The 10,861-nt window shown below is 42.6% G+C and overlaps 1 protein-coding gene across 1 annotated transcript in view; it reads left to right on the forward strand.

Moving 5' to 3' along the window:
- Positions 1-8,633, forward strand: part of LOC104079170 (anthrax toxin receptor 1-like) — a 57,917-nt gene extending 49,284 nt beyond the window's left edge. Inside the window, exon 18 of the mRNA XM_009581105.1 lies at positions 8,406-8,633. Within this exon, the coding sequence (XP_009579400.1) occupies positions 8,406-8,633 (228 nt within the window). The remainder of the gene's footprint in view (positions 1-8,405) is intronic.
- Positions 8,634-10,861: the final 2,228 nt, after the last annotated feature.

Genomic DNA, 10,861 nt, shown 5'->3' on the forward strand with positions numbered 1-10,861 from the left:
ATCTTGTGACTGTGGCCATTCTTTCAGGAGGTGTCTGTAGCCCATTGCTGCATTTTCCTGCTAAGGCAGGGCTGGAAACAACATGCAGCTCCCTGCTGAATGGAGTGTAATAGAAATTATTTGAATAGCCCTGTCTTTAATACTGGGATGGGTTCTCCATGTCACCCGCTCCATGTCTCCATGTCACTTTCCTTGTGTGCCTAAGCTGGAAAAGTGGTATCTGGCATGCGAGAGCTGGATGGTGGGGATGTGTTAGCACAAAGTTTGTTTTGCCGAAGGGTCCTGGTCCTAGCTTAAAGGCCAGTTTCCGTGGCTGAGCTATTCCTCCCTCAGATTCCTCATTATTGGCTGGTTTCTCCAGGGGTAAATTGGAAGTAGCCCCCTTCTCTTCAGTGTACTCCTGCACTGGTCTTCAAACTAGCTGAATAGACTGCTCCCAGAGGACCCATCCCTGGTTTCAAGCAGTGCCATGCACAGTTGGGACTGTGAACTGGGGAGTGGTGTCTGCAGACGTGCATGTCTTGGGAACCTCTCAGTACTTGATTGTATTCAACTCTCGGTATTCTGATTAAAGAAGCTACAGTAGCTGGGATATTGCAGCTATTAATCTTACTGCAAAACAGTTCCTATCTGTATCTTAATTCCCTAGTAGATCTGGACACCATTTTCCACATGAATCTCTCTGTTCTGGCTAAAAACTACTTCTTTAGATGGTCTGTAAATATTTTTGCATGTTAGTAGAATTAGCTGAAGTGGAAAAAATACCCTTGAAAAAGTCTCAATATTTTCAATTTTTGTTTCAAAACAACTTTTCTGTCTGAAACTCAAAGAAAAGATGTTTTGAATTGAACAACATATGTGTTTCAAGCCTAAGTGAAACTTATTTTGACATATTTCTTTTACCTGAAAAATGAAGACTTTTGGTTGTTGTTTACTTTTCCCTTGGCCAGCAAGTGAACCAAAAGATGACGACTATTGCCGCTGCTATGTGCGGTGCATGCCATGGGCTTGTTTGTGAGTTTGTCCTGGCAACCTATCTCCCTGGGCCCCTGGGGGATCCCCTGGATCCCCTACCACACACTTGGTGTCAAAAGAAGAGCTCCTATGCTCTCTCCTCCCTTCCCCACCCCATAAATCCTACTTTGTCAGCTATTTGGCTCCCATAGCCAGGGTGTCCGAGGGCATGCTGGGCTTCTGAAGGATTTCTTCTCCCAGCCCTTTTACAACGCAAGGCTGGTCCTCCTTCGCCTCTGTGAGAGGGGCTCAGGCATCTTGGCTCTTGCCCGGGCTTTCTGGGCAGCAATATGCCTTGGCTAAGCCAAAAAGTTTTATTCTGAATGTGTCAGTAGCTCCAGGCATTGCTTAGCTGTGTCTCACTGTCACCGTGCGCTCTCCTCCTGGCCCGTATGCAGCTATCTTCTCATTTGTGGCTCGGGTGTCAGACTTTCTGAAGCAGGGATTAACTTTCTGTGCTGTGTCTCCCTGGTGCCGCACCAGTGAGCCAGTGACTGCGGCTTGTGGGTGGTTTAGTTTGATTGCTAAAAAGTAAGAGAAAAGGTGCAAAATTTGCTTATAAGAGTGTCTTTGTGGACTGTGTGAAGGATCCGCACGTGCCTCAGCTGCTTTTAAATATCACTACCCCTTCCTGGGTCAGGACCTGTGCCCTGTTTAAAGTTGTGTTACCTCCCACATCTTAAAGCTCAGTCTAATTTCTTTTGCGGTGTGAAGCACATTGAGTGAGCCCAGTAGGTTACACCTCTTGGCAGCACCACCTCGCTCACGCTGTGCTGTAAACAGTTTGCTGCTGCTGCTTAGATCATCCTTGTGCATTTGCATTCATCATTTTGTAATTTTCAATTTGAATTTATCTGATGTACCTAAGGCCATTATCGGGTCTTCACTGTTACAATATGAGTGATTCACAATCCACAGTGCAGTGATTTCCTTCCCCTCCAATAACTCCATCATAGAAGGAAGGAGCAGAAGGGATAATGAGTTTACTTATAAAGAGGCCAGATAATACACTGGATAAAGAATGGGCTGAACTGATTCTCCTTTTTAAAAGCGGCACTAAAGAAAATAGTAATTATATTCTCATTGTTGGACACTGCCACTTTACTGGACCTTACTTTTAAAATCCTCCTCTCTTCAGTCAACCCCATTTTCTCTTGTCTTGTGATGGATTACCATCATTTTAGGCATCAGTGCTGAGCTGCCAAATAGATCCCCAGAAAATTGTTATTGACAAGAGAGGACTTATTAAACTGGAAGATATTTAAAGAGTCAGATTCTCATGCAAACAAATATTTTATGTTAATGATATTTAATGTTTTGATTTGAGACCTAATAACTTAAAATGGCTACATATAAAAATTAATTACAAGTTAATAAATTAATTGTTAATGATTAATGCAATAACCACAGTATAATTAATGGTGATGATTAAAATTTAATTGTTAAATAATATAATTAGAAATTAATTATAAATTACATATTTATTGACGTGAAAGCATGATCTGCCACCAAACTGCTGATATGGGAATCTCTGACATTTCCAATACTTTATTTTTCAACACAAAAACAGCAGGAGTAGGAGTTTGTAAAAGTTACTTGAATATGTCTGAAAACCAGGCATATCTGAAAACCAGGCAGGCTTAGGTTTTATGTGACAAACTGTTTCAGTGGCTCACTAATTTCTAGCCTGTATGCTGCAGGGTAATCAGTGCAATTCCCAGGAAATCCGTGAAGGTTTTAATGAGCCGTGACATGTTCAGTGCACAGTCAGCATGAAGCAGTGCAGTGTGAGGAAGTTTTTGGCAAAGGCTGATGCGCATAGATCCTGGCTCCTGAGGAGCCAGCTGCTAATCCTGACACTTGCCCAGGGAACTCAAATAGTGGGAACTCTGTACCACCTCGGTTCAGCTCTTTCTCTATAAAATTACTGTATCCATAATCTACCTCATTCATAAATACATTTGCTAAACAAGTTTCCCATACTGTTGCTGTTTTAGGATACTCGATGTAGGTGTTTCTGCTAGAACACTTTTGTTCTCTATTTTTCCAATTTTTTTTCTAATTTTTCCAAGATTTAACTTTTGCAAAAGCCACTGATCTTAAACGTATATATCCCATTGGTTTCTGGGTGTGTGGATAGAAACCTTCACTTAGCTAAAGTGATTCTGACTTTTTGTAGATGCTCGCTCTTGTGGTTTTGTAGGTAGCATAAAAATCTGAATCTATTCTTTTGAGTTTGAGAGCTCCACTTTTACACTGAACTGTCAATAGATATTTAGATATTGATAGATATATGAAGCTACATGCTGATGAACCACGTCCTTAGCAAGCTGGCAGAGTCATCCCAGTGAAATCTGTAAAAAAAATTGGGGAGAAAGGTGACTACTCATTTGAGCCCAAGGAAATTATGTTCATTTCAGATTTCAGCATCCTGACTGGGAGCTACTTTATTTTTTTTAATTTGGTGGTCCAGTGTTTTGGATTGCTATACTCAAATTTTAAAGGAATGATTTTATTTTAATCCATTCTAAAATATAAAGCCAAGTATCGTATTCTTACAAAGTCAAAGACCAAGAAATTTCAAAAAACATTTACGTGAAGCCGACTCTTCCTCAGTCAGATACCCCCCTCTCCTAGTCAGAATTGCAGCGCTGAGACTCCGTAAGCAAAACCAAGAGTGAATGAAAACTCAAGCAAAATTTGTAGCAGGAAAGATATCTTTTATTAGGTCAACTAATGCAGCTAAAAATAAGAAACAGGCATACTTTTGTGTTCACAAACACTCTGGCATGCACAGAGATGAAACTGGATTTGATTTTTTGTTAAATAAACTCCAGTGTGTGTATTAAAATGAACAGAGAAAAGGGACGGCTACTGGCAGATGGGGTGGATTTTTTAAATTCTTTTTGCTGAAGTGCTCTTAGTATCATGGGTGAAGATGCTTGCCCATGGCACTCTTTGAATTGCCTGGATCCTTTTACCAGTTGTTCTTTTCCATTGAAAACTTGCTGAGTAGTAGCTACATATTTTGGGGGAACAAGCGCTGGGGAATGATGTACTGAGCACTGTGATGAAAGTAGCCCAGAAACAAGATGCGGTGGCTTTCAAGAGGTTCCTCCCTTCCTTCCCCCCCTTAAACCACACACAAAAACACATCGTAGGTGGTCGAGGAGGCATTGCCTAGAAGTACAAAGTGCCTGAATTGCACATGTGATTGTTACACTGGGATAAAGGCTGGAGTCAGGACAAGGGCAGATCCCGCTGCTTCAGTATTTGTACTTTTTTAAAAGCCAATTTGACAAGCAGCGTAACAAGAGCCTAACAAGTGGATGGACATATGGGGAGGCAAAATAATTGTGCATTAGGAAGACTGTGCAGATGTGAGCTGAAGTAAGGGCGTAACTCCATATGGCGCATTGCTGACCTTCAGTTGGTGCCTGAATGACAGTACGCGGTGTGGGTCACACCATCTGAGGGATGGTGTACTGGGAGCGGGGCTGAAACCAGACAGAACTGGATTTACGCAGATCGTCTGCTTCCTAGAAAACAATAAAGCAGCTACCGACAGCTGTTGTGCCTGAGATCACCATGGTATTACTGCCCCTTGCAACTCTGACACCTTCCCTAAAACACTGCGTGTACACCATGCTTCAGGGAAAAAAATACTGCTACCACCGCTAAAGTGATGGTGGCTCTTAATCCCTGTTAATCCCCTGTGCAGGGAGAGCGTAGGTGAGTGTGCCGGATACCTGATTTCTGTCCATGTTCTCTATGGTTTAAAAGCCTTTATATGCCTTTGGAGAGGAAATTACTTAATCCTTTCAAACACAGAATATTAAAAAACCTGTAGTTAGCAAGTTTATTTGAGAAACATTGTGGATTTTTTTATAAACTAACCCCAGAGGGATGTGCATGTTAGGTAGAATAGCTGTGGCCCCCTGTTATTAGGAAAGTGTGATGAGTGGAGGGCTCAATTCTTCAACCTAGAAACCCTTTGATGAAATACATTTGATAAATCCAAACTATGACTTATGATTTATTTGTTCCTCCCTTTCCCTTTCGGCTGTTAATCCTAACACTGGCTAAGAGTTTGGCCTCATTTTATCAATGGCTGCTTGAAGTGCTCAGGAGGATTTGCTCCAGTATTCACCAGCAGTCTTTGATATATGAGATTGTAGGCTAACGCCGATAATCTTTTGTGAGGAAGTGTCACAATGCATATATCGATCATCCAAGCCTCTATCTGTCAGACTCTCCCAACCCAACCGTATTTTTCATGACACAATGCGGCGCATGGCCTTTAAATTACCCATCTGTCTGACAAATCAGTGAGTGTGGCAGAAACTGGCAGCAGTTTGACGTCGCCTATCACTTTAACTGAAGTGAAAGTAATGCAAACAGATTTATGGGATCCCCTTTGATTATAGACTATGAATATATTTGGAATTGATGTTTGGGAGAGAGACACAACAGAGAGGCAGGGAAGGCTTGTAGGCAAAAGCACTAGTGTTGGGTTTGAAGCTCTGCATTTACTATGAGGGAGATTGTTCTGTTCTTAATTTTTTCCTTCCCCATGTGTTGAATTTCAACTGAATACCTCTGACTTTTTTTCTCTTTGGTTTTGTTTTTTTTTTTTGTCCTGGGTGATTATTTAGCTGTTCTAAATTCGTAACTTTATAAATATCAAAGCTGAGTTTTCTTAAATGTATTTACTAAAATAGTACAGCTACCAAATATATCTGTAGTGTTCACTGCATAGCAGTAAATATTGCTGAACTTCCAAGTGTGTTCTGAATACAATAGAGCACAGCAGAATACAAATGGCTGTTGTAAGCTGACAAGGATGGCTGCTTGCTGCAATGCTGGTGAGGACTTGGGTTCTCTGATGGAGTAGAGCAAAGCAATGACTTTGGTTTTTTTGATCTAATGGTTTATCTTTGTTGCAGAAGTAACCGAGACCTTGGCTTTTGCCCTTTGATACCTCCATGCAGAGGCTCTGGCCCTAGAATAGTATTGCCTTGAATCTGGTTCATAACCAAAGTCTGCTGTAACAAGTATCAAAAGTAACAAAATAAAGTAACAAGTAACAAAAACAAAAGTAACAAGTAACAAAATCCCTGCTTTTTTAGTAAGGGGATTTTATCCTACTGTTGAGGCTGTTGTTTAAGTGTAGTGGTGAATTTGTGATGGTGAAAGCTGGGACTGAGAACTACTGAGTATGTCTCATGTACAGGCAACAACACGCCCATTCAAACAACTCTTGGCTGCAGCTGAGTCTTGAAGCCCTGAGCCATCCAATCCAAGTAAGTGGTAGGGTGGTACCCTTTGGGCGTTAGTACATTTGTTGAATCATTTTCTGAGCTCTCTGGAGCTTACATGAGCTTCTCTTGATACTCTGCTTGACTTTCTTCAGAGAAGCCATGGACTTAAGTGATTCCCTTCTTTTTAAAGGAATAGTTTTCATGAATGAAGGTGCAGGCATTGGAAGTCACTTAACAAAACAGATAGGTGTGATTCAGCTGCGATGGCTTTTGCCTGGTTTCCGGGAAATTGGGATTTGTGGGGTTACCACAGAAACACAGCCCATTCCCTAAACACCTTCAGAGTTTCCTCATGCCAGGCAGCACTGAGCTAGCAGCGATCTGTTGCTGGTGTGGGTTCCTGTATCCCCCTGTTATCACAGCCATTGGTGGCTGTGGGGATTGTGACCTACAGCTGCTTAGCTCTGAGAAAAACTTTTCTAAACCTAGAGTCCTGCTCCTGAGTTTTGCTTGGGGGATGTTGGCATAACCTTGAGCTGAATTTGGTTTGATTTGGTTTGTTGATTCCAGCGTATACCCTAAACCTCCGGCTGGGCGTGTGGCTCTGTCAGTCTTTCAAAACAATGGAGGGAAGATGCCTTCTGGGGCAGATATTTTCTAAGCAAACCAAACAGTTTTTTTCCTTTTCCCCCAGCTAGTGTTTGCCTTGGAAAGAGAGAAACAGGTAACGTTGCCCTCCATGCCAAACTGTAGAGGCCATTTTCATTAGGATGATTGCTACATGGAACAAAACAGGCTTGCTGCACAAAGGAAAAGGTGCTGGCAGATGGAGTTCATCACGGATGGGATGGGTACTTTCCAGCCCACAGTTACTTATTTGGAAACCACATCCCAGCTCCTGTAAATGGGCTGTTGGCAGTGTCACTCCTGCATTTTCAGGCAGTCTTAATCTCCAGCCTTTGTACGTGATGATAAGAGGCCTTTTTGACTTCCAGGTGCAGGCTTCTGCCAAGCTTGTGGCAGATGGGTTCTTGCATAAGCATCTCCTCCCACCTCCCTAGGCGAGGAGGTGGAGACAGTGATGCCAAGTGTTGCATCTCCTCACACAAAGTTGTGTCTGCAGGATTTCATGAGGACTCCACAGAAATAGTGGGGCAGTTTGTAACAAAACTTAGGGGTCATGGGGAGGAACAAGTACAGCAGACAGCAGAGATCTTGGTGTCTGACTGAGGTTGTCATGTAGGTTTTGAAGTGCCTGGGAGCCTCTGGCTGCTCCCCACAGGAAAGGCTAGGTGGTCTTTGGGGTCTGTCTGTCTTCCTGTCTGGAAGTTGGTTAGTGGGAACCTATGCAAAGCTTTATTTTGGCTAAAGGAAACCCTGACGTATTTGCCTTTAGCCCCTAGCAGACTAGGACATGCCCAGTGCTTGCTGTTTTTTCAAACCCAAGCTACTCCTGTTTTAAAATCTCCATCCACAGTTCTCCCATCAGGTCCTGCCTGCCTGCATCCCACATCCATTCTGGAAACACACTCATTGGAGAGTCCTTTGTGCAAGTCCCACATCTTGTTGGTGTTTGTGAGGGAAGCCACATCTACATTTGGAGCACAGAAGACAGATGTGCTATCCTAGTGTAGCGTTCAAAGCATGGACACCAGCTAGGCTAGCACCACAGTGAAAAGGAAAGCTACAGATGGTGTCTTTGCTAAGGTTGTTCCTCTGGTATAATCCTGTCTCTGCTATAAGCTTTTTTCAAGCACGGCTTTGTCAGTCAGGGATCTCACCAAGGCATGCATGACTTGGTGGAGCTGTGGCTTTAGGCGTGTTCTGCATAGCTCTAGTAGCAGAGCAGAGCGCCTGTGTGAGTAAAGTCATACTGTGGTCCCTTTTGGTTTAAACCAGGCCTAGGCTATTCTCTGTAGGCAGGAGCTCTGAAACCCAAGGAAAGCGTTGGTTTCTAGTGCTGACCTTCAGTACAGCATGGTCTGAATGTCATGTCTAGGACCCAGTGAATGATACTGGATTAAGATCTCTAAGTGCAGCCTGGCCCCTCTGCTTATAGTCCCTTTGGCTAGCTGCTGATGAGTCAAAACACCTGCTTTTTATGAGTAATGAATTTTTCTTTATCTCTAGGGAAGATGCATAAACTTCACTCGGGTGAAATCAGATGGAACCTGTGCCCCTTACAGCCCACCGCCAAAGCTGCCGCGGCGCGACGATGTTCCTCTCAACAACGCTCCAAGGAATCCTTCTCCTGTGTCTCTGCAGCCCCCTTCCAGGCAGCCACCTCCTGGACCACCCCCATCCCGAGCCCCTCCTGGACCTCCTCCTTCGCGTCCACCCCCACAGCCCATGGCTTAGAGTGCAGCAAAACCCTGATCGACAAAACATGTCTCTTTGCTGAACACGGCATATTTATTGAGTATTGGTTTACAGTTAAAGATATCAGAATTTGTTGCTGGTCAGCAAAAAAAAGAAGAAAGAAAAAAAAAAAAAGAAAAATTGCCAGGTGTCAATTTTAGTGTATGAATATATTTATACCACACGTGCTGAGTAAACATTCAGTGGATAGATTCAGAGCTATGGGGTATAGAAACAAACCAAAATGATCATCTAGATACAGTAGCAGCTTTTGTATGTATACATTTGAAGATCTATTTACATGTGACATTTGTCTGACTTGGTATGTCAGATCATTCATTAATAACTTTAGCCGGTACACGTGCATCAGTTGTTTTGATAGCTGCCACCTGCAAGTTGGTTAAACATAGTTCATTGAGGAATTTGCTTTCTTTTCCCCAACGGTACTGCATCCAGATGTTAATATGGAACAATAACTGCAAAGATAACTTTCTGCCTTTGGTTCTGCAGATGGAATTTCCATGAAAGTTTATAAGAAGGCTATAACAGTAATGAGGTAAGATGAGACTATGTGCCAATAATCTAGCAACAGTAATCTAGCATAGAAGAGAGGTATCTTTTTCTTCTGAGAAAATCAGTTTTGAGCCTGCCATCTCTGCATATGTTTAGACTTGGTTGCATAGGATAGCCACTGAACGCCAGATATTGGTTCTAGAAATCCAAACCTTGAACAAGACCTGGGTTCAGATTTGTCCAAAGTTCAGAGGAATTTTGAGAAAAACATTTTGGCTAGTTGTTTAGTTTTCATTTACACATTTTCAAAACATGGTCCAAAATGGAGCAAATATAAATGCAATTTGAGCATGAATGCTGTAATATGCAAACAAATGTGTTATTTATATCAGCATTGAGGGACTGATTCCATTGCTATTTAATTAGATAAGTTTCCTTTTGATCTTACTGCCAAGCAGAACTAGATCCTCTTGTGATTCAAACATGAATTCCTCTATGAGTCGCTCTTTCTTTAGACAGCCCAGATCTCACTAATATGTTACCTTGCAGTCTACCTGTGGTTGAGAGGCATGGCGTGATGGGTCAGTACGAGCTTTTATTCCTGTTTTATATAACCTTTGGCTAGAGGATTTCCCAAACATTGTGACTGCTCGCCCATGACCTCAATTCTGTGTGTCATCAGAAGGTGATGTGAGCACCCACACAGAGGCGGGAATTTATGACGCGGGACTGTGGGACAGCCCATGAATAGTGTTCACTAAGCAATACCTGAGTGGGTTGTGCCCAGATCATTCCCTAGTGAATCAAAATAACACCTGAGCTTGCTTTTTCTCCACCACTACCTATCATATTGTATTGGAGAGGGTGGCTGCAAATTCCTATGCTGGTTCACTTTGACACTGGCTGTGTTATTAGGATAGTTGTAGAAATAATGTTTATTTTGCATTATGACACAGCATATACCTATCTCTCCATCTGCGTGTAGGTGTGGGAGTGTAGCACACCACAGTAGTTATTGGCACATAAGTCCAAGATAAAACACTAACTGTATCATGCAGTTACTCCAGATTTAAGGCCTCTTCATGCAGTTGTTAACAGGCATATAAAGTTGCACTGGTACAAATAGAAATCAGGCTTACTATTTCCAGTGGAAGTCCCACTTGCAGAACACCATACCAAGCTCTCATCAGTCTATGCTGATCACTGTGACATGCCGTGTGTATGCAGCTGAGGCTGTCAAAGATAAACTCAGAAGAACCACAGAGCCTCTTTCTCCTCTTGCACTGCTCTGCTCTCTTGAGTTATGCTCTTACCTCATGTATATTGGTGCAGGTAGTGGAATCACACTCGTGGGTGCCAGCTGGCCTTGGAGCTGTTCCTAATTTAGGCCTGTGCCAGCAAAGCACTTCTGCATGCATTAAAATGTCCTGCATGTCAAGAGGAACATCCTTATGCCCAAGTACTTTGCTGACCTGTGACTTCATTGTGATCAGAAAGGAGAATTGGGATGCACTCAACCCTATCCTCATTCTTTTTAGTCACTTGAATAGGGTCTGCATAATTTGGTCTATAAGAATGGATTTCTGTTTGGAGGAGAGAGAAGTGTGTGTGTATGTGTGTGCGTGTGTCTGTGTTTGTGTGTGGGAACTGTGTAGGTTTTTGTTTGGTTTCTCTTCCTTTACAAAAATTGCTCGGACAGTAGCACTCCTATGAAT

The sequence above is a fragment of the Fulmarus glacialis genome, unplaced genomic scaffold, assembly GCF_000690835.1.
Source record: "Fulmarus glacialis isolate BGI_N327 unplaced genomic scaffold, ASM69083v1 scaffold15127, whole genome shotgun sequence".
In the NCBI taxonomy this organism is placed as follows: domain Eukaryota; kingdom Metazoa; phylum Chordata; class Aves; order Procellariiformes; family Procellariidae; genus Fulmarus; species Fulmarus glacialis.